Below are 25,079 nucleotides of genomic sequence, written 5' to 3'. Positions count from 1 at the left end.
ATTGAAAAAAAAAAAAAGGTCAACTTTTCGCCCAGCCTAGCGTCACTTCTGTGCTAATTTACGGCATATCACTCGCATTTTGCTCTAAATATGACCTAAATTTTCAAAAAAGAGGACAAAATCTCAGAAAAGAGGACAAAAGGGCATCCTCCGAGGACACTTTCAAAAAAGAGGACGTAGGGTAACCCTACATTACAATCGTATTAGCAACTGCACAAATTTCAGGGATAATTCCGAGCACATCAGACAAATGTAGAATTATTGCTTAGTGACACACATGGGACTAGAGATTTTGCAATACACATCTCGTGAATCCAAATTAACCACATATAACACAGAAGAAAGTAACTGGTACATTGTATATCTGGAAACCATCCTAGCAGCTCTACAATTTAATATGATTATTCAATGATATGGAATGGGAGAATGGAAAATTTGTATTGGGTACTACGAAATTAAAAATATCAAAGTCGACAATATACATGATTACGGCATATTTCTTAAAGTTCTTCAGTCATTACATGTAGCAAACGACTGAATGTAGTGATAGATTGAGTACACACATTAGCATAACAATCCATGAATTCAGATGTCAATACATGGTACATATTAACAATATCAGGAAATACCAACATAATGACTGACAACATTTCTTTCGTGAACAAGTGTGGAAAGAATAGTTGTTACAATTTTGATGAAAAAAGACTTTTACCTAGTGATGGCAGAGCCTGAAAACAAATTACAATTACTGCAAAAATGCGTGACAGTGCTGATGAGGCGTCTGTATAAGAGGTAATATCACTCTCAGACGTCAGACTGACAATCCGTACGAATCAAATCATTGAAATCAGTGCACCATCATTCTTAGCAAACTAGCAGTCAACTTTTCGATTTTTTTGACATCCTGTGCATGTTGAGTTTCGTACTTCAAGCGAACTTGATCATCGGTGACGGTCATTATCAGTTTTCCGTCACAATGACGGTACTTGATGTTATATCTAACATTGAACGGATCGCTTTGATAGAGCCTTTCCGCTGCTTTCGAGAATTCTTCCCAAGATTCTATCTTCGGCATTTTGTACAAATCAGCTTCCTACGCGAAGATTGGTGGGTATTTTCATAGGCTGATCGGCTACGACTGTAAGATGCAAAGATTGACGAGAATGCACAGCATGTAATATGCGTTTATATAAATCAAGTATGTTTATGCAAAACTGTAAGCCAGCATGTACTTGGCTACAGCGAATTTTCTGCATCAATGGATTTTAGTAACCACGGAGCAATATCTGGTCCTTTTCCAAAACACTGTTTATCTATAGATAACTAACCTACGTAGGTTAGTTATCTATAGTTTATCCATATTGTCCTATATGGTGTGGTAATTAAATCTCACGGTTCAGTGAAATTAGTCGAAATCATACTTTCCATTTGGTCAAAGGAAATTTGACGGTAATTTTTTACGGGCTTGCCGAGCATTAAATTTGATAAATGGGTTTCAATCGAAAGCTACCGTGGTAATGATTTCGAAAATATAAATTTTATTCTGCTCGTGGTCCTGGAACCCCCAAAATCAGCCTCGAATGTTGCATTGTAACGGAGATTGATATTGTGACGACCAGACAAGACATATCAACAGGCCGTGTATTTTTTGTCATTTTCGGAATCAAGTGCCAAAACTGCCAAAAATAAAGATTTTAAAATGCCAAAAAATAATTATTTAAGGCTTTTTGAAAATATTGAATTTTATGGAAGTTTTAGTTCGAAATATCAGCAAGTATTGTAGCGGACCGCTGGTCCTTTTGATTCAATATCCTTAGATAACGCCTGGTATCTGCTATGAAGGAAATATAGGCTACTGTGCTCTTATTAGGATTTCACTATATCAGCAACCATCAGAACGCTACTATCTCTTCTAGATTGCGCATGCTCAGTAGGCATTGTTACGCCAAACAGTCCTAGCTATAGTGCTGCCTTCTTCCTGTGCTAGAACTTTAATAGTCCGTTCTCATTGGCTAAAGCCTTCCAGACACGATGTCCGAATGACAACACAGTCCGAGCTCACCACAGATATCATGGCTCGGGTGTGTTCTGACTGTTTTGCAACGCGGACATCGTATCGGGGGTGAGATCGGACTGTGTTGTCATTCGGACATCGTGTCTGGAAGGTGTTCGGACATCATGCCTGGGCTGTGTCCAGACTGTGTTTGCTACTCGGACATCGTGTCTGGAATATTTTTGTGATACGCCAAACATGTCTCAGACCTGATACCTGCCCACTATTTTAATCTGAACATGTGTCGTAGCTGATACCTGCGCACCAAATACCCCCAGGCATAGTCCGGACCTGATATCTGCGCGCTTAATGGACAGCCTACATGCGTCAGACGTGATACCCACGTCCTAAACGACATTTGGTCTATATATATGACCTCTATATTTGCGGTTTTTGCTGATATCTGCGATAGCTGGGTATATCTACAGCAGTGATAGCTGAGTATAACCACAGTATTGATAGCTTTGGATGTACTCAGCTATCGCCCAGCAAACACCATATATCTTTTGAACCTGTCAGGATATCTTTTTCTTGTCCGCTCATGTTCAAATCATATCTTGTGCATACCTTGTGCTGAAGTACAACTTAAATATATCTTTTTCTTGTCCAGTCATGTTCAAATCATATCTTGTGCATACCTTGTGCTGAAGTACAACTTAAACATATCTTTTTCTTGTCCAGTCATGTTCAAATCATATTTTGTGCAAACCTTGTGCTGAAGCACCACTTAGATATATATTTTTCCTGTCCAGTCATGTCCAAATCATATCTTGTGCATACCTCGTGCTAAAGCACAACTTCAATATATCTTTTTCTTGTGCATAGCTTGTGCTGAAGCACAACTTTTTCTTGGCTAAATTTTGTCGAATGCTGAAAATATATTTGTGAGGAATGTCGAATTCGATTATTGCTTCCTATGGTAGAGTGGCGTTTATAAATGTCAAGTAGATTATATTGAATTTTTACTCTTATAGGGCGAATTAGTCACCTATAGTGTCACTACCGAATGTTCCACCTAGTGCCACGCTGTTTCTTGCGATTTTGCAGGCTAAACTTCAATATAATATTAGCCCACATCATCGCGCTCCGCACCATCAGCTGCTTTCGGTGCTTGGGTATTAGAGTATTTAATTGGTATTACGCAGCCGGATTCTAAATCCTCTGGAGATGATCTGATTCCCAAATTTTGGAATCCGAATCCATCCGGCTCTAGGTGGCAATTTGAAAGTCCGCAAAATCCGGCTGGAGAATTTCTAGTTCAGCGTTCGATAAACTTCTGTCAAAATCATGATATAGTATTTAAGATTATAAGTAAGCATTTTGCTAAAATCCCACTGTCAGAACAAATTCAGAATCCGCATCCAGTCCGGCTGTACTGTATCGCTGAAATCCTGCGCCGAATCCGGCTCCTGATCCGGAGTGTAAACGAGACGTCATTTCTCCCACGCGAATGCAAGTCTCGGCGCGAAATATATTACTGGCAGACAAAGCGCTCTGATAATGGCGGCTTATAGCTACAGCTGTGGGTTTGGTTTAGTTGCGTTCAGGAATTAATCATGGTGAAGTGAGGCTCAGTCAACCATTTCCTTTGGAGGATTACCTAAAACTGTGCATGGTAATTTATATATGCTTAATATTAAACATAGGTACGGTGTATGGTATAATGTCATAAAGTATATAGACCTTGGTTTGGTTTGCACTTTTGCGAATATCATGAGCTATAGGGACAGTACTGGATTATCATGACGTGGTGGTCGCTCAAATCATGCGCTCTGATTGAATGTTTTTGTACTTCTGTCTATAATAGTGTAGCGTGGCGCTTGTGGGCTCAGCCAAAGACGTGGTACTAATTCCCAGAGATATAAAATAAGACAGTGGAAGCACAGACGGAAGCGAAGAATGACACTGGTGAGGCGAAAAACAAGAAGCCACGAAAACATGACAAGGGCAATAGGTCTCTGTAGAAAATCCAGATCAAATGCTCATCCAGTTCCAGTAAGTATAAACTCATAATTTGTTTGCCTACCAACCACCAAGTATTATCATTGCAGTATTGCAGACTTGTACTGACTATACTTAATTAGTTGACGGACAACTAACCAACGTTTTTTTCAGTACCGTAGTTCTATAGTACTAGATGCACATTTGAAAAAAATATTACCGTAGTTTCCAAACAACTAAAGGGCGCCTGTCGTTATATAGTTGCAAGTTTTCAAATTTAAGTAATTCTAGTTGCGCTTTTTGAAAATCCAGTAGTTTGTACAAGTCTGGTATTTTGCCATCTATATTATCCAATATCCATCTGTTTTAGATGTATGGGAGAAGGCTTATAATGATTGATATGAAGGAAGTTGCGAACAATAGTAGCCTGTCCTCCTCGTCATTGTCTGAAGATGAAGAACGACAACAGTCTAAACAAAGACGTCAGCCGCCCAAAAAATTTTTGGATAATTCTATTTCAACTGAGGATCAAGGTATAATATAATCTGTCATTCTGCCCAATATGTTGTACACATAGAATATTCATATGTAAAACTTTCATACTTTGTAGATGATGCGTTTCCTTCAAAGCAGCAACGTAATCCAAGTATTCAGACACAAGGCATGCCTATACCAATTCTAAGACTGCGGCCATCTCCTGATTCTGGCAATAAAAGTGTGACGAGCAAGAGTGCTGTTTTGAATGATGCTTGCAATGCAAGTTTGCCATCGTGCGGAAAGTGTTCAAGAACAGCATGATCCACACATTGAATGTAGCGGCCAGTTGCAGGGAACTAACCCATGCAGTAAGCTCCTAACAATTTGATTCATTCTTGAATTTGAGTTATATTGTCGCTCTGTTTTCCAGACGTTCCTTCATTTATAAGCAATGTTTAACTGCAAAATTCCGACGGTCAACAACGAGGCCTGTTACAAAGTAATGGTAAGATTATCACATATGATTAATCCAGCTTTCTTATATTCAAATAATTTTTTAGCTGCTCCGTGCACACCATCAACTCAAACATCTTCATACAGTGACGACTCTGTTTCTTTGATGCGTAAAGACATTAAAGAATTGAAGTTAGAGATGAACCAGATGATGGATCTCAGTGAAGGTCACATCATCACCTACTCAAAAAAACACAGTACCACAACCCCAATTTTGCTGGAAGATCTTATTGAAGACCCCTGTCAAACCGTATCTCATCTGGAACAACTGGAAAAGAACTTGATTAACTGCGATTGCAAGAAGTCTGAACTGGTATGATTTTGTTGATTAGAGCAAACTTTGCCGCACTATGTAACTCAGACCTGGGCAAAGTGCAGCCCGCGTGTCCATTTCTTGAAATTCAAAACACAGAACCTACTTTTGAATATTGCTGCGTGAAATTAAACCATAAGCTTATAAACTGAGCCGGAACGAAAATATGCCGCGCATATTACGCAGCCTACGTACCTGGCAAGCTCGCTTGCGTAATCCATATTCGACATAACGCCAATGTAGCAAAGTATGTCGTAGCAATTGAAATCACAATAAGTCACTCTTTCCATATAGTTTAGTTCAAACCTTCTTTGTGCCATTGTCACATTACGCATGACACGGTCTGTGCTTCAAATTGTTTCGTGATAGGGTATGTTTCGAAATGCCTATTTCGCAAAACAAGTCAATCAGTGCTCGTTTTTACTATGAGACATCATCATCCATGAACGATAAACGGGCATATCAAAAAAGACCGCCGAAAGTTGAAATGCAAAGACGGTAAGGAACACTAAACACAGGGCCGCACCCTAAACCCCCCATTGGAGAAGGCTGGAAGTGTGGCCCAAATTGATTTTGAAAATTAAGCTGAATGGAATAATTTAGAAAACTTTATTTAATTTTTCTTTATTGTGGCCAGATGTCTTGGTATTAATATGAGTAACCTCCCCCCCCCCCTTCAAGAAACGCTCAATTTACAAAGATCAGCATTTCGGCGTTGCGTCACGACACACCAAGAAGTTGACAATAACATTTCGGCTGACGTGTGACTCTGTGAAGTGTGCTGCCAAAAAGCTCGATGGCGAGGAAACGTTGCAGGGATATCTACACATCCCTGAAACCTTGACCAAAAGTACCGCCTCATGTTGGCCGAAACCGATATATATATATATATATATATGTCTATTTCACCAAGCAGCAACTATTCGGAAGTCAGCGATCAAGACAATAAGCTGTGTAGCAAAAATAAACAGAAAATAAATTTTCAAAATTTGACTCTTTACAAGACTACTAAACGTAAGTTTTTACTAATATTACAATCGCAATTACAAAACCCTCAATAACGTAGAGCATTTTTACCAAGGTAGGGTATTTTGATTTCCGTTTTTGTGGAAGATCATCGCAGCTTAATTGCAAATTGTTACTGACCACACAGCTTTATAGGCTAAACCCTCGTTTCAGGTCATCTTTTACTGAGATCCAACATGGCGAAATCACAAACAAGTGCGTTGATTGCGAAACTCTGTGTTGCGTCTGGAATGTTTTGAAATCCCAATTTTGACACTGCGGTAATCGCATTCGAGAGATATTGTTATCGCTGGAGAGATTCCGATTTGCTGCATTGTTTTGTGCTGCCCCTGATCTACTTATATTCTCTTTGAAGGAGCATGTAAAGTGGCTCATCCTACGGTCAAGAATCAAACAACTTCAGCTAAAGTGGGCGGCTTTCCAACTGCTATTGGAGCTTGCAAGGTAATTTTGTTTATGAAGTTGACGTCTGTGTGACACCTGTGCTCTTTATCATATTATTTGACAGTAAGTGAATCGTTTCTACCTACAGGGCTGCTACCATTCTTCTTCAGAACACTATACCAGTTGTTTCCAAACTTTTCAAGATATGATCAGTTATTTTGTAATCGCGTAATGCAACTTTGACATAATGTTCTTTAAAAGAAATTTATTGTAATTATTGAATTCTGTCAATATTGTCGGTCTCGCATAAATTTTTGATCCTCTTGTTGCACTTGCTCAGATTTAGCGGTGGAACCAATGTCACCAAAACTTTTGGGCAAATAATTAATCACTCATTTCAAACTCCTTTCAATGCAAATTTCAACACGGGAAGCAAGTTTATCCTCCACTGTTTGCATTTCTACTGCGTGGGGGGCTCAAATTGCAATGGCCTGACCCATGTTCCCTCTAAGCTGCACACGTGGGCAATTGCGCAGTGCTGACACGGTCTCTGCGCACAGAAAATTCAAGCTGCACACAAAAAATCCTAAGTGATGTCATTGTTTTTAGTCGTTACGCACTGCTGTCCAAGGGACCACCTAGTGAGTTGGTGAGTGTGTGCAGACTCGTCAAAAATCAGAGGGAACATTGGGCCTGACTATTCTGGGCCGGGTGTTTCGGTGGCGAACAAGAGGCATGGCAAATCTGGCTCAATTCCAATGTGGAAAGTGAAATTATTGAGATACCAAATTAGGGATTTGAAACTTCGCATCTACTGGTTGGAATTGCGCCAAATTTGTTATGCATTGTTTTTTTTTTCGACAACTTGACAATCTCATAGGGATGACAGCAAAATTGAAAGATAATTCAAATTTTTTTAATGAATTGAAAATTTTGTAACTCTAATGACTTAGCTCAGGGGCAGGCCACAGGTAGCTTTCATCCGACTCTGATGAGATGCAGTGGCACGTATGGAGTCGCAATGTACAATGCGAAAATGGGAGTGGAAACGGTGGCTTTTGTTCCCCGGCAATGACAACAAACGGCCAACAGCAACGAAAATAATTTCGATTATTTAATAACTGCAAGTTGATGCTGAAGTAAACAAGTATTTCGGCAATGTCATAAGTCACATGCCCTTGTAAGGGTGTGCATTAGACTCGGACTAAAGTGCAGTTGATGTAGGTTTACGTTACTTTGGCAGGGTGTATTATTGTAACATAAAAGTAGCCACAATTGCAATTTATTATCAATTATCAACTTCCTGTGGAAGTACATGGCATCCACAGGAAGAAGCGCAACAAATCGTAATGGATTTAGGATTTAGCGCAGTACAATAATCTTTAGACTTGGCGAAAAATGTCCGATTTTAAAGTCATTGTACATAATGTAAGAGCAACATGAATTGATTGTATTGTTGGTTCTAAAATGTTTTGACATCGCATCGTTACTAGGTATACAACCAACTATATGTACATTGTACAGCTAGCTATACTATCCCGTTCACCAAAGAAATTTTTGAAGCTGGCCCAGAATCGTTCCCCCATAGTGGAACTAAAACCCCAATCACACAGTGCGGATGCGGGGATTGGATCATAGGGTTCCGCGACGCGAGTGGAACAGCGGAAGTACCGATGAGTTATACGATCTTCCAGGGCCGTAACTGTCACTCCAAACACCCAATTTGGGGGAGCTCGACTGAACCCAAAATTACTTTGTTGGTCGTTTGTTGAAGTTGATGTAATCCAATTGAAAATTTTTGTCGTGCTCTGCGCGATTTCTTGTCGCTGTAGGTCTACATTTAAATATCATTAGTAAGATAAAAAGGTGCTTATGTTAGAGAAATATACAAATCGGCGGTGGCGATTATCACACATTGAAAAGGACTACGACTCTACTCTGTGATAAGAGGCGGGCCTCATAACACTTTCAAACCCGACAATGGGCCATGGCCAAAAGATGGCTGAGAAACTCTGACTTAGCTTCTAGATGTTGGAATTGAGCCAAATTTGAAGCGCAGAGTTTCATCGATAATTTAGTCGAAGTAGATGGTAAAGTTTGACTTAGCTGTCACACACCACCAAGGTTGTCATGATTTACAAAAGACGGTTCGGACTCCTTGGATGAATGTGACTTGACATGACCATCCCACGGTACTCAACCCAAACACATATAATTCCTTTTTCTCTACTGCTATAATCAATCAAAGTAATCAATTAATTTATGTTATAGGACGACGATAAATTGGGAAGACGGGAGCTAGACTGTTATCGAGGAGGCTGAAGATTCCGACACCGATAACGTGGACTAATGCTAATGCAGAAATATTTGCTGAAGTGATTGCACAGTTCTGTATCAAGACCCAATTCTTGCTAACGTATTTTCTTCATCCCAGTTTTTTTTTTGGACGTATTTTGTACTGATTTCATACAGAACAGAAAGCCATATAAAGGACTTTAAAAATTGGCGATTAGTTTTCATTCTGAATCAAGGCCTACCTCTTGCTGTCTACTTCATGTTAACGTATGCTGTATGTTGCCATGGACTGTTATTTTACCTTCGTTCTTCGTCCATTTTTATTGCAATTTTCCGTCGAGGTCTAGTCCTGTGCATTTTTTTGTATCTTGGACTGGTATAATATAGAACAAAAAGCCATACATGATTTGTAAAACTGACGATTCGTATTCGTTCATATGTGAAGTGCAGCATATAGCAGGTTTAGCCAACCAGGGTTCAGGGTCACACAGGGTCGAGTTGTACAAAAAATATCTTATAGGATATCGTTGAGGATGTTTATCAGGATATCTTTGAGTATGTCCATCAGGATATCTTTGAGGATGTTTATCAGGATATCTTTGAGGATGTCCATCAGAATGTCTTTGAGGATGTCCTACAGGACGTCTTATATATATCCATTTCTGTCGACAAATGTATATATTTTGCACATAATCGAAGGACATCTTTTGAACTCATGAAAGATGTTTAAAAAATATCTTCAATAAGTTTTGTGTTTGCTGGTGACTGTGGATATACTCAGCCACCACTACTGTGGATATACCCAGCTATCGCAGATATCAGCAAAAACGCGTCGTTTAGGACACGGGTATCACGTCTGACGCATATATGTGTCCATTAAGCGCGCATATATCCGGTTCGGACCATGTCTGGGGGTATTTAGTGGGCAGGTATCAGCTCCGGAGCATGTCCGGATAAAATAAGTGCGCAGATATCAGGTCTGAGTCATGTCTGGCGCAACACAAACAGATCCCAGATACTATGTCAGCGAGTGACAACACAGTCCTAACACACGCCAGACATGGTGTCTGAACACCCCCCTCATACACGATGTCCGAGGGACAAAACAGTCCGAACTCGCCCCAGACACTATGTTCGAATGGCAACACAGTCCTAACAGACCCAAGACGTGATGTCGGAGAAGACAAGAGAACAATGTAGACGTTATAAAATAAAAGAATTCGAAGAGAACGAACGACCATCAAGGTATTTCTACGACAAACTCAAGGCCAAAAGGACCAAGAGCCAAATAGAGATTCTTGAAAACGAGGAAAAAACTGAAATTTATAAAACAGAAAAGGAAATTCTAAGCGAGACGAAACGATTCTACGATAAACTCTGGAATAACGTTGAAACAGTAGAGGAAAATAAACAAGACCCGTTCATCAAAGAACTAGAGAACATAAATATAACAGAGAGCGAAAAAGACTTACTAAATAAACAAATTAGTAAAGAAGAAGTTGAAAAAGTAATTAAAAACCTGAAAAACAACAAATCGCCGGGAGCAGACGGGCTCTCAGCCGAATTTTATAAAAAATTCTAGCACATAATTAAGGGAGAGCTACTGGAAACTCTCAATAGCGCGTTCCTCTTTAAGAATCAATGCCAGTCATCGAGATTAGGCATAGTCAGAATAATCTACAAAAAGGGAGACCCAAACCTCCTGAAAAACTATAGGCCTATTACTCTACTTAACCAGGATTATAAAATCCTGGCAAAAGTACTAGCAAACAGGCTAAAAGAATATCTGCCCAACATTGTAATGAAACCTCAAAAATGCAGTGTAGAAGGCAGATCAATTTTTGATGCAGCAGAAAACATCGAAGCTGCTATCAAATACTGTAACGACAAAAACCTACCTCTCCTGATCACGTCTTTTGATCAGGAGAAGGCGTTTGATAAAGTCAACCATACCTTCCTGAAAAAAATCCTAGGGAAACTAAACATGGGAGACAATTTTACAAACTATACATTGAAACAACGTACAGAGAAGCCTTGAGCAAAATAGAAATTAACGGGGAGCTTACAGAAGAAATCTCCATTAACAACGGGATAAGACAGGGATGCCCGCTAAGCATGCCTTTATATGCCTTATGCGCGGATCCGCTAGTAAGAAAAATCGAGAACAGCAAAGGTATAAAAGGTCTAAAACTAGGGAAATTAGAACTAAAGACCCAAATGTACGCAGATGACCTCACAATCTTTGCGACAGACAGAAAATCCCTAGAGAAGACCCTCGAGATATTAAAGCAATTTGAACTGGCGACGGGCCAGAAAATTAACAAAAAGAAAACAGAAATACTAAGTACCAACAACAAATCCAAACTAGAACTATTAGGATCAGAATACGAATGCTGGAAAAAGGAACAAGTCAAAATACTAGGATATAGATTTGGCAAAAATGACATATTAGACAGTTGGAAAGAAAAAATCGACAAGATAAAGAAAATACTAAACAACTACAGAGGAAGACACCTCTCCTGGATGGGGAAGACAAATGTCTTAAAAAGTCTTACGTGCACCCAAATAACGTACACAGCAAGAATAAAGAAGATACCCCGAAAAACACAAAAGCAGATTGAAGGCCTGTTCTTCAGATACTTATATCTGCCAGAAAGAATAGAAACGATCAAAAGAACAACTCTGATCAAAAAGAAGACTGAAGGGGGACTAAAAATACCCTTCGTGACAACCTTATCTGAAGCTTGCTAGATCATTAAATACCAAGAAATGGCAAAACAAGATACTCCGACAGAAATGTGGCACTACATAAAGATGTACTACCTAGGAACTAAAATTAGAGAAATAAACGGTGAGCTCTATACCAACGACATGCCACACAAGCTAAAGATAGAGAAGAACCTGGCAGACCACGTAGAGCTCATCAAAAAAATGAACATAGAAAAAGAGGAATGGGAGAAACTTAAATTCAAAGAAGTATACAATAAATTGAACTCTTTTCATGAAAACCAAATAACACAGAAAGCAAACTGGGATAAGCTCACCCTTGAGAAATCGCGGATGAACCTTATTCTAAAAAGCGAAGAGAAAATTATCAATTTCAGATTAGCAGATGAAGGATATCTATTCGGAGAAGCAAAGAAAAAACGAAATCTACTGAAAATTAGAAATGGGAAAATTGAAACCCACAAATGCAGACTATGTCAACAAGAAAATGACACAATCCAACATGTATTTGGGCGATGTAGATTTACACAGGACATTCTGGAAAAACTAGAAATAAAACTCGACATCAGACTCAGAGATCCGAAGCTCATATTGCAACATCAAGGCACGACGAGCGAAGCTGCCATAGCCCTGATTTCGATCTTCAAAAAAGTCATCCTGAAATACAAATGGAACCTAGACATTGAAAACAAAAAACCCGAAAACGACGAAGAAGAGAAAAGAAATTTGACCCGAAATATCCTGCGAAAGATGGCGACACGAATAAGAAAATCGCCAAATTGGAGACATATCGACAGCCTGAAAAACTTCGAAGAAAAAACGGAAGAACCCCTAATCTAAAACCGAAAACACAAACCTGAAGACATGATCGGAGGACGGCAAACGATAACGATGACGACGGAGACCTGAAATGGGAACGGCGAACGAGAATGCTGATGACGGGAATACGATGACGCAAGGATGATGACGAATGACCGATGACGATGATGAATCCTGGAAAAGAAATTGGAATGAATGTCTATGAGTATGAATGTGAGAGCGAATGACAATTTGTGTTTGAAATTTTACTGAATGAATGATGCGAATGAAAAGAGCGATGTAATAGAATAATTTGCCCTGTCTGTATTGAAATTTTATCTGAATTAAATTTGGGATGACCGCGGTCATCCTCCCACTAAAAAAAAAAATACGCTTCTCCGAAATACATCTGTAACGAGTGCATCTGCCCGGCTAAGAATACTCACAACGACAGGATAGCAAGTCGCCATCAGCTTCGCATTAGCTTCAGGCACCACGAGCCTTCTGTTACATGGAGCGCCTGAGTTCGGCAACGAGCCTTCTGTTACAGTATACTGAAATGTGTCTGCATGAAGTGCCAAACAAGTGTGCAACGCTAAATGCCTAAATTGTGGTGCTTGAACCCTTCGGAAAGCCGCGGTCAACCGTCCAAGGGATATCAGTAGTACGAATGAAAATCTTGGGGTTGAGGCCAAAAAGTTGAGTACTGAAATCTGGATTTACGATATACGGCGGATTGATCAACCCGGGTAGTAAATGTTATCCAGCAATTAGGAATGCAGATCAATGACTACTGACTATAGGCATTTTCCTGTTGTCACCGCTCGATGCTCGTGTGCATTTTGATACCTCATGTAGCTGACAAACGCGGCCCATGCTGCATTTAGGCCAATGCGTAGCCTATATATATATCTAATTCTATTTATTAGAACTTGTTTATAAAAATGTCAGCATATGGTGCAATCACTGATAGACTGTGTCCCGTTGGACAACAGAGATATAGTTTCATCAATGAACAATTTAACATACACTTATACACAGTGCAAAATGCCACGATCGCCAAGAAGTAACCCCCATCGATCTTTGATGACACAAAGTGGATACTGCATGTTTTGTGACTTTCATTTGATATGAAAGATTAAACTATACAGTGTTTTGCATCGGTAATTCGAGTATACAAATACAAATTCCTGGCAATGCCAAAACTGCCAAAAATAAAATCTGAAAATGACAAAAATAAGCTTTTGAAAAAAAATATGCTTTTGACGCCGCCGATCTTTTTGGCAACACACTTTGCCCAGTCGTATGTTGCCCCAAACTTAATGTCTTTATGTACAAGCCAATACATGACCGTTTGGGTCAGCTTCGAAGTTGACTCGTCAATCCTATTCCATAATTTTCGAAAAAGAGGAAAAGGCAAACTGCTTCAAACCGTCTTGAGCCAAATCCGTTCCGCAGAGTCACTTGGAGTTACTTTTCATTCAGTGTGCAACTGTGCAATGTGCATGTCTCTTCTCTACTTCGCCTAGGCCAGCGGTTCCCAACCTGTGGTACGCGTAGCCTACCACTAGTGGTACGCGAATGTGTTCCAGGTGGTACGCGAGTAGATTGTTTTCTTTTGGCCGAAGGGAGTTATTAGTTCAGGTGGGGTTGATTTTGAGTTTTTTGAAGCCGTCGTCGTCGCGGGTAGAGGGAATCCCTCCAATGACGGCTTACTGGTTAGAGATCTAGTCGTAAAGCATTGAGATTCTTATACCTAACCAAATTCCGTTTTAATATATTTGATCAATCAATCAATCCACTACAGAAATCATATACTGCGCCTCAATTAAACTGGGAAGTCTATTTTCTGTTTCGCTGCCTTCAGCAGCTCAACACGGTAGATACATTTTGACCGCCTTCGGCGTGCGTAACTTATTTAGGTAGTACGCGAGCACTGCATAAAACCTCTGAGCTGCGCACGTGCGCAAATGCGCAGTGCTGGCACGGTCTCTGCGCACAGAAAATCTAAGTTGCGCACAAAAAATCCGAAGTGATGACCTTTCTATCTTTTCATTGTATCGCAGTTTTGTGGTGTTTTGAAATGATGAACATATTAATAAACTGATACTGATACTGGAGACGGCTGGCTTGAGCACTAGGCTACCCCGTACCGGTGCTTGTAAATGAATCCCGACTCTACCACTTCTACCAACATTAACAAGAATATTGCATGAACTCTGCACGTATCTCAACTGGATGAAAAGGAGAGCCCTCTGTCATTACATGATACGAGCTGATAACTATAACCTACGTATAATGATACCGCTTTTCCAAGAATATGCACATGGTCTTTTTTGCTCAGCCGCCTCAGCGTCACGGATTATGACACGAGTAGGCTTATAGCCAACAATATAGCTTGCACATGCACAACTGACAATTCGGAAAATACGCAAGGTGTGCTTAGCCATTCTAAAATTTCGTAAAATTATTTCTTGTTCTTGCAACTGATTGACGTAGCATAATACCCCAGTTCAATCCTAGACGGCTGTAGGCCTCCTATCACTTGAGCTGTGATAAAGATTTGCCAACGTAAACTCCATCGAAGTTTTAGCACTTCGGTAAGTAATCTCGTGGCATCACTCCAAGATAGGGTTGCATTTACAACAAAAATCAACTTAAAACAAACATGTTTAAAACGAGGCCCTTATTTAAAACATGTTTTTTATTGTGTTTTTTAAGCCATGACGTCACCAATATTCAATTGCGACGTCATAGTGATTGACATTGAGCAATTAAAATATAGGGTATATTTAGCTCCTTTGACGAGATATCTGTACTATTCGTGTTGTACCGACTATTTTGAGGGTTCAAACCATTCCATATCGATATACATCGGCTACATCGGGCGGTAATTTTCCGTAGGCTCACATGTTTTAAACAAAGTGCTTTAAAATACCGTTTTTTTTTAATGCAACCCAACTCCAAGACGACTTAGCTCCGAGACGACTTCACCATGTAAATGGACTTTTTGTCCAAGCGCGGCTGGCGGTTGACCTCGAAATACCTATACGCAATGTTCCCTCTAAGCTGCGCACGTGCGAAAATGCGCAGTGGTGAAATGGTCTCTGCGCACAGAAAATCTAAGCTGCGCACAAAAAATCTGAAGTGATGACTTTTTTTAGTCGTTGCGCACTGTTCTCCAAGGGTCCGCGCAAGCGCGCAGACTCGTGAAAAATGAGAGGGAACATTGCAAGGGGCAAAGAGTGTTATCTCTGAAGTCTGAAACCGAGGTAAAAGTGCGGCCCGTAAAGGCAAATATTGCGTTCTGTTAAGAAATGATAATTTACTATGACGTGGGTCTCACGAAAGAGATTTTTGTTTTAGTATGGTCGCGTGAGCGATACTGATATCATTTCAATAGCGCAATCTTTTCTGGGAATGGCGAAATAACATGGTTTAACAAAGTTATAAATAACAATGGGCTATAGTTCGATGTTGATCTGCGAGTATTATTCTCGGCGTGGCATGAACGTTGCATAACATTTACTGTACATCAATTACATGCCGTAAATATTCGAAGTCATCACTTCCATCAGGCAAATCTGATCATGTATGGTGAGATAGGATAATATGCAAGTACAAGCACCAATATTGTTGAAAAAATCCATCCCTTTGCAAACGCTGATCGAGAAATGCTTCAACTGAGCACTGCGGGGCATTGAATTACATCAGCTTCTCAGCAGCGCAAATTTTGTTTTTATGCGATTCGTTTGAACGGGAATCTTAAGTCGATAAGGTCATACGCTATTATTGTTCTTGCTTCAGTCAGACTGGAATATTCGTATCATGACTGTATATGTCTTAATAGTAATGAGTGCATTGCCGATATTAAAACGTCACATCAGTGTTTTAACGCGGAAGGCCTACCTACATCGATAGCATGTATTGATATGAAGTGCGTTCCCGTGCGTGTATCTACCAGAGATGAGCATGGATTAGGATTAGGTTTTGAAAAAACAGGATTTGTGAAATTTTGTCGGATTTGGATTGGATTTGGATTAGACATTTTTTTCAGAACGGATTAGGATTTGGATTGGATTTACCTATTTTCTGGGAGATTGAAATGTCGTGTGGCGAATGGCGACAAACTTTATTCGGATCAGTTAATAATGTACTTATGGTTACTAAGTTATCTTGAATCAAGTGAATCGTTCGTTGCGAAAGAAAATTTTCGAATCCTTCCATTGCATAAATTAGTATTTTTTCTGAATTTCCAGTTGGAATCGGATTAGGATTGGACATGGACTAGAATATGAAAAAGTTATGGATTAGGATTTGGATTTGGATTGAAATGTTCGGATTTGGATTGGATTAGGACATAGAAATTTCAAATCCGCTCATCTCTGGTATCTACTAGTAATCTATGTCACCATGTACGACGTACGTACACTAATTTATTGTGACATCACAGAAGGTCCCACAAGTACTTGCGGTTACAAGCGTCCATTTGTGTCGCTACAAGTGTTTTGGCTAGCTGCTTGCCTGTGTGGCCAACGTTGAGTGAATACTCGCTAATTCTGCTTGCCACTGTTTATACTGATCGCTTTTAATGATGGCAAAACGAATGGGTTTCTCATGCTCATCCCTTCACTAGCCAAATTAACAAAGAAGTGCGATCCGTTAACATGGAATGGTTGTCGGAGCATGTGAAAACGGAAGACAAAAGTATAGGTACGCCCGAAGACGTTTAATTATTATTTAGGGGTCCTATACCTTTTCCAACACACCTGAATCGATCAGCTCTACCGGTAAATCTAATTACGTGATGAGAGAGAGCATAAGAGCACTAAGAGATCTATCGACTACTCGGGACCTATCATCTGGAATGCATTACCACCACATATCCGTGAATTGCCTTACAATAGATTCAAAAAAGCCCTACTTGATCACCTCTTGTCGTTACACTAACACTGTTGCCCCACCTCGCCCAGACATTGCTTCATTGATCATTTGCTACCATCGTTTAATTTTTCGTTTATTTTTTTAACTACCGTAACATTTTTTACAGCCAGACTGTTTAGAGTCAAGTGTACATGTTTGATTCTGGTGTGATCAGACTAGATGACCTTCACGGTCTTATCGATCATTCCTATCTAATACCGAATACTGTGCATGCCTATTTTCTGTACCACCACCATTGCCGCCTGTTATGTATTTTGGTTGGATGGAAATAAAGACTATATCTCTCTCTCATAAAAATTGATAACAATATACCGACTCAATCAGGGAATTTAGGAAAAGTTTTCGCGCCTCGCGCGTTCAAGCGACACACCCGCCAAACGGACACCCAATTTATATGATAAGCATAGCGGCAAAAAGCACACAGCCTAGGGGGTCTGGATTATCACCCTATGGGGGCCCGGTTGCGCACTGTTGTCCAAGGGCCTGCGCAGTGAGTTGACGTGTTTGCGCAGACTCGTGAAAAATTAGAGGGAACATTGCCTATACGTCTCATTTTCGCGCACCAGCTCGTTGCACACTCATGCACTAAAGCAGTGGTTCCCAAACGGTGGAGAATTCCCCACTGGTGGGGAATAGACGCATTTGTTCAAAATTATATACAGGACAGTCTACATATTCACGGAGACATATGCGCAATTACCGCTACCAGTTAACTGCTCTGGAATGTATGTATCGGAGATTATATCGCGTGTTGTTTACAAAACCTCATTTTTAACTCTGGCTGGCCAATGATGACGTCACAAACTCATCCAGCACGACTAGTTTGACGTGAAATAACGCTTTCGCGAAATTTTGAGCGTCACTGGTATCGGTTCACAATCTGTTTTATGTTGCAGTTATGGCCGATTGTATTGCGTACTGGTGTGGTTGTGTGTCTTGTGTAGTCAAACCAGCAGATAACTGCTCTGTGATGACAAAAGTGCTGGGTAGTGGAGAACAGAACCGTAACTGCCGCACCCCAAACCCCCTAATTGGGGGAGGGCGAGCTAAAAGAGGCCAAAAATTATTTCGTGAATTAACATAAATTAAAGTATTATTTTGGAAATTTATGCCACCTAACCATGTAACATGCAACTCCGAGAAGTGTGCCAGAACGATCAGCAGCGAAAATACCTTGGCCGAGAAGGAATAGCCTGGTGGTGACCGAAAACTTTGATATATATAGGCCTACAATATACATATATGTTTTATTGTCCTTGAAATCGTGTGTGCCTTTTAGTTTTGGCGATTTCCATATCTTTTGACATAGCAGATATAGGAGGTCACAAAATAGCATAATGCAATGAAGTCAATATACCAACGAGTCCGCCCGAAGATGTCTAATTCCTATTTAGGGGTCCTACCTTTTCCAACACACCTTACTCAGCTCTACCGGTAAATCTGAATACGTGAGCAGAGAGGGGATAAAAGATTGATAATTGCAATTCCCGATCATATTTACCGATTCAAACACGAATTATATAAATTTTTCGCACTTCGTGCATTTAGTCCAAATCAGCATACGCTAGAAACAGTAGACCCATGTAGCTGATAAGTAACGGGGAAAAATCGTACAGGCTCAGCAGGACTGATGGGGTTCTGGGAGGCTCCGCCCCCAGAAATTGGGTTTGTCACCCTGTGGCGGCCCAAGACCAACGTTTTTTGGTGGGACTGACGAAGTGCTGTTACGGTCCTGGTGGGAAATGAAGGCTCAGAATAAATCTGAAGTGGGGAATGAAGACAAAAAGGTTGGGAACCACTGCACTAAAGCATCCTTGCACTCTTCGACGGTGTTTTCCAGGGAAACCAATTTCGGACAAATCTCATCATGAATTCAAACCAATTTGCGTAAAGGTCGGCACATTTTCATGATCAATCCATAGTGTAGTAAATACTTTTCTACGTCTTTCGTTTATTGACTATAGTACCTAACCAGTGACGTGTAGTCAGGGGAGACAGTGAGGCAGTGTCTCACCTGTCGCCAGGATGAGTAAAGGAAAATTTTGAAAATCTTCAATGATATTGATATTTACCGTCAATGTTCATGAATAACTAAATTTGAACATTTTTTCATCCAACATCACCAATATTCATATTTATTGTTCAACAATACAGCGCGAAAAGAGAGTGAGGCACAGCTGAGGCGGATTGTGCATCACATGCGTCAATGCAATTCATCATATACAGCTCATAATTCATAATATCTGGTATGAATCAAATGCTATTGTCGCGACTATTCCGAAAATCCGAATATTACCACTCTCTGACCACTGGAGCCTCCTTCAAAATCGCCAAGAAATGTGAAATTTAGCATTATTGCGTTCAATGACAGATCAGAGAAACAATAGCTATATAGGTGAGGCACATATGAATATGCCTCGCTTACTATTCGATAACAATTGGACAATCGCAGCACGGTCAAACGCGCTATCGATTGAAGTGTTGTATGAATTGCGGAGTTGAAACGGCCGGTACGTAATGCGGAGCAAATACATTTCCTTACTGGTGTAGCTGTTAGTATTTTCCACCCATACCCAGCTTTTATTGTGGTATCTAATAGCTACTTACATAGCCTGCGTTGTTGTTGTTGTTGTTGTTGTTGTTGTTTGTGGCATTTATGATGTTTTTCGACTGCAATGGCCTACCCGCTGTCTCTTGCTGGCTGCTGTTATTTCACATCTTGTATCTTCATTAGGTATACCAAAGGTGCATGTGTGTGTATGTGTGTGTGTGGGGGGGGGGGGTGTCAGTGCTTCACCTGCCATGAACCTCACTGCACGTTATTGTACGTAACATAGTGACGACGGACACGTACAAAATATCCACAGGATATTGAAGATTTTTTGTTGTTGCAAGAATATCAAAAAATATTGCAAACATATTATAAGATCGCACTGGGTGCAGTCGCGACCCTGCGCAACCCATATACTTTAAGATTCCCTGTTGCATACTGTGACTCTGACGTATATGCACTGTTGAGTGATTAATTCAACCATGATATTGAGTCATTTATAACTGGATCAGTTTGGGTTTGAGCGATGAGAATGACATGCTCCACGTTCGGCCGTATACGACAATTTTCAGTCAGACAGGAGGACAAAGTCTACTTCGCCGACTGCTTCTGTGTCAGTCAGGTGACTATCTGTTGTTGAATTCAACACAGAAACTTATTGAGTCACACTATGGACTAATAGTACGGACAACACGTGATATGGAAAAGATGTGACGAAATATGACAGGTCGCGAGTACAATACTGAACTAATATATCGTCATAACAGGTATCGCGGGAATCGAGATAGCGTCGCCTTTTTTGGCGGGAAAAAATTCATTGTAGTTTATACGAATGCAACTGCGTTACAACGGCAAATCATTTGATGTGTTTAGTGTTCTATCGTTAGGATTGCTTCGTGAATATTCCAGTAATTTACGATTATGACTTCATCAACATTTTATGGCTTATTGTTCATGTTTCTATATGTTATGGGTGTGGTTCACAATCACCGCATAGTTGAAGGTGAGTAAGTTCGTTATTTCTGTAATATTGTAAATATGCGGATTAGAAAATGTTGAATTCTTAATTTACATATCCATTCTCCGTCATACAGAGAGAGAATTTGAATTGAGTCGCATGAAATGATTTTGTTTCTAACCTATGACTGCTCGCAGATATTGAGTAATTATATGAAAGTGTATTATATCGCAAAGTGGCTGTAAGAATCGTATAGGATTACTTTTCTGCAATTCGGCATCATTTCCTATCAGGACAAAACAAAATTCAACCGTATCGTGCAAAATATTGACAGTATACTGCCAAAACTCTCACAGAATGAAGTGACTAAAACGTCACGTCGGAGACAGTGACGGTGACGCGTTACGTTTCTAGATGAGGTTTATATAGAAGCGCACTCATCTTCTGGTGTCGCTTCATCGTAAACATATGTCGTTGCACGAGTGCATAAGTATGGGCCTGGTGCATCATACACATTACACATGTATCATTGTGTCTGTATTCACACTTTCACGAATGTCTACGAAGATTGGGTAAAATTACAGTCCCAAACTTGCAAACATATCTAGAAAAAATGCATGGAGTACTAACAAAAGTTGATCGATCCTTTTGATGTGATTCTGTCGCTCAATTCCGCTATATACAAATACACGCGTCCTCGCTATGCAGTTATATTCATCAATTCAAATGATGCTCATTATTAGGAAATCCATACAATTATATTCATGTTTTTGTAAATCTTTGCAGGGAAGAAGATAGTTGAATGTCCATCATACTCTCACGAGGACCATGGTATTTGCATATGCAACAGCAATTACGCTTATAGACGTTTTCGCGGGGGTTGTGTAACCACTACACTTGCCCCGGCTACGACCACCCCGGGAAAAACAGTGTTGCTCGATAAACTTATGACAGCGGCTCATATTTCCACAAAACCGGTTCATTCAACAACGGACTATACCACGAGTATGCAAGTTACCAGCGTTGCTAATACTACAAAGGCCGACGCCATATCATCAGCAGGACTTTGCAGTAGTTCGTTTCCAGTCTGTGGGTTACTCGGTGGACTATTACTCTTTGTAATACTGTTACTCATTTTGTTATGGTGGTGCTGCTGCAAGAATAAGAAAATTGGAATTCGTCGATGGCTGTGTTGCTGCAATGAGCAACGCTACAGGCCGATGACATAGCAAGGCCTATAGTAATTGAAAATCACATGGTAAAACTGCATGGCGCGAACTGACTCGTCTTCCATCCAAGCGAATGTGCACCGTGATTCGCGTAGTACGTGATCACAAAATGGACAGTTTGATCCAAAGTATGAATATTATTTTTTAGTTTGTTTGTCTGGAACGCTTGTGAAAATTGCAAATTTAGTTTTGAATTTGAATTCATCTATGTTTTCTATCTATTTATTCCTAATAAATTTGTAAAAAATTAGGGCCTGTGATTTTGATATCTAAAGCGGGCTACAAGTCGCAGTTGTACACGGGACTTTATCTGTATAGTGTATATGTGTCTTTCGGGGCAATCGGAAGTTTAATAATGTATGCAATATATATGTGTGGTAAGTAGTACCTAGAAGGAAAGATTCAATTTAGGTTATATCGGGTTTTATAAGACATTATCTAATATAGAAAGATATATATCACGGATTCGATCAACAGTTCCGTGGAAATCCAGTATGATTGGAATCGAATTCAAATTCGAATTCCGGTTTCTCAAGAACTGTAATTCCAAATCCGAGGATAATGGAGTCAAAATCTGTCAGTTCACAGTGTTCATCTTCTAATCCACGGCCATCTTCAGTAACTGCATCAAAAGTCAGCACTGGCTGATCATTCTTCATTTATTTGCAATCATTTCATTCATGTCTTTGCGAAGTCGTCAGAATTATGGTCGATCGAGACAGGGGCTAATTCCGATTAAGTATTATACTCGGAAAGTAAAAACAAGGTTATCAAGTGCGACTGGACGAATTCCATGCTCTGGAAACGTTTCTGCAGAGCATATATTTTGTATATGCCTTTTCCACACGTGATCAATTTACGCAGCAGAGGCGACAATAACGACCGCTTGCTATTTGTCTGCATTAGGTCATCAGATTTCGTGAGTAATTCAACAAATCCCGATAGCAGATGTGCAACAACTGGTAGTTTCAAACCAATATTAGTAGGATACGTGACGCGTAGGGATTTTTCCCATTTCACCAACGCTGAGTATAACCAAATTTTGGATGAAGTGGTAGACAAGTGTAGATTGAAATATCTGCCGAAATACAACGTCAGCTTTCTTATAAGTGAGCATCCTGTCCGGCACAATCTCTGCATACCTGCTGCTGCTTCAGTTGATTTCGTCTTTCGATGTGATATAGGTCAGTCGCAACCAATATTATTGCTGGCAAGGCAAAACATTCTTTGCTTTAGATTTGAACGATTCGCATGTGGAAGTCGGGCACACCGTGACATGAAACTAAACGGCAATATATATTGAAACTTGCTTGTTTCTGTTAATGTTTCTAACTTTCTGTAATCGTAGCTGCTGTCCGGTATAATGAAATCTTGTCATTTCTGGGTGCTGAACAGTTGGAGATAGAAATTGTAACACTGCAAAATGACCCCCACCTCATTCTGCAGCAAACGTTTGATGCATTGTTGATAAGGAAAAGTACAGTGGTGTATGCGCAGCAGCTATGAAGGTTGCAAGCGTCTATGGTTCAACTTATCGTTGTAAATCAGCCTTTTCGGACATGAACTTCATCAAAAACAAACACAAAACACGCTTAATTAATGCACATTCGGAACACTCACTCAGAATTGCAGTGTCAAGTTAAATACCTGAGTACAGCGCACTAGTTGATATCATACAACGCCAGGCTTCAAACTGACTGATATAAAAACAGATAGCATGATGTCCAGTCCTGCCCAGTGCTATGAATATCAAAGCGGAAATTCAGTGCGGTACGGGTAAACGGCAGGAGTAAATAGTACGCCGCCGCTTCAATCATTACGCAAAAGTAGCCCTCGGTTGCAAAAAGGTTTTTTTAAATATTGATAAAATGCGTACTGCAAATCGAATTAATGCAGGGAATTGATTAAACTTTTTTCGGTATATTTCACCATGATAATTCTAAGACAGTGGTTCTCAAACTTCGTAGCGCAAAGCTGAGCTCAAATGAAAAAAATTTCAATTAAATTTCAATCCTGCTCTAAGAATCGGGACAACCGACATTCATCTTTCTATAGTTTTGACAAATTGGTTATTGAGGTTGACCAGCCAATGAAATCTCGTCACTTTGTTTCTGACGCGTGTACGATATCATCAAAGCAATGTTTGGTGTGTTTTAAGTAAGCACATGTATAATCTCCATGTCCTTACTATATAATCAAATAACAATATTGCGTTTTGGATTATAATCCCAATTTTATACAGTGCGGCCCGCGAATGGATTCAGATGTTGAATGCGGTCCGCGAGCTCGAAAGTTTGCCCACCCCTGGTCTAATGTATTATTCGATCATACCAATTTTTGTAACGATGTTGTAGATTGGTCAGAACTTCACAGATATGTCATTTTCACCAAAGTATATTTTTACTACTTGTTCGTATGCTGCATTAGCCTACGACCAACTCAAGTTTCTAAGGCTTCCACAGTAAATATAATAGTATCGAAACAATAATTCCTGTTCATAGATCAAATCTTAGGGAATAATTTCAGTACTCGAAAATAATCATATCTCACTCCTCGAATCGAATCATTAGTATCAATACGCGATTCAGATTCAAGCACTCGAAACATTGTGCCCTGTCCTAGTTATGTAGTCTTCTGATATATGTCCAAGAGTCAAGTTCAAGGAAGCAAAATCGTGATTACTAGGGCAAGTTTTTGTTGCAGTTAAATCCGTGGAAAGTTGCATTTATTTTTGACAAAAGTTGCAAAAGATGCAAAAGACGACATTTTGCTCGGTTGACTAAAAAAAAGGTCAACTTCCCAGTTTGACTTCAAAAAAAGTCAATTTTGCCGGCTCAGCTCCCGAAATACCCGTAAAAGCGTAACTTCAG

The 25,079-nt window shown here is 40.0% G+C and overlaps 2 protein-coding genes and 1 long non-coding RNA gene across 9 annotated transcripts in view; 2 read left to right on the top strand and 1 right to left on the bottom strand.

The window, feature by feature from the left end:
- The window catches only part of LOC145441915 (nephrocystin-1-like), a 108,094-nt gene that overhangs the window by 17,126 nt on the left and 65,889 nt on the right, over positions 1-25,079 (bottom strand). The gene's annotated exons all lie outside the window — the stretch shown is intronic.
- Positions 2,967-9,403, top strand: LOC145441901 (uncharacterized). 7 transcript variants are annotated; one of them, XM_080319847.1, is made up of 7 exons: positions 2,967-3,668; positions 3,861-4,048; positions 4,365-4,527; positions 4,605-4,839; positions 4,902-5,297; positions 6,679-6,767; positions 8,979-9,403. In XM_080319847.1, exons 5-7 carry the CDS (start codon positions 4,923-4,925, stop codon positions 9,007-9,009), a joined length of 495 nt encoding a protein of 164 aa, XP_080175973.1. In that variant the 5' UTR covers positions 2,967-3,668; positions 3,861-4,048; positions 4,365-4,527; positions 4,605-4,839; positions 4,902-4,922; the 3' UTR covers positions 9,010-9,403. The 7 variants fall into 7 exon arrangements, 6 of the variants coding, with proteins under 6 accessions (XP_080175973.1, XP_080175974.1, XP_080175978.1 ...); XM_080319848.1 differs by having other exon boundaries at positions 2,967-4,048; positions 4,365-4,432; positions 4,464-4,527; XM_080319852.1 differs by having other exon boundaries at positions 2,967-4,048; positions 4,902-4,976; positions 5,032-5,297.
- Positions 20,294-22,459, top strand: LOC145441898 (uncharacterized). The gene is made up of 2 exons (XR_013915907.1): positions 20,294-21,025; positions 21,767-22,459. It is a non-coding gene; the product is annotated as an uncharacterized LOC145441898 (long non-coding RNA).

The sequence above is a fragment of the Botryllus schlosseri genome, chromosome 6, assembly GCF_051294905.1.
Source record: "Botryllus schlosseri isolate E-star chromosome 6, Bs_hap1, whole genome shotgun sequence".
Lineage (NCBI taxonomy): Eukaryota > Metazoa > Chordata > Ascidiacea > Stolidobranchia > Styelidae > Botryllus > Botryllus schlosseri.
Note: the sequence above shows the minus strand (reverse complement) of the source record. Positions and strands in the feature narration are given on the sequence as shown.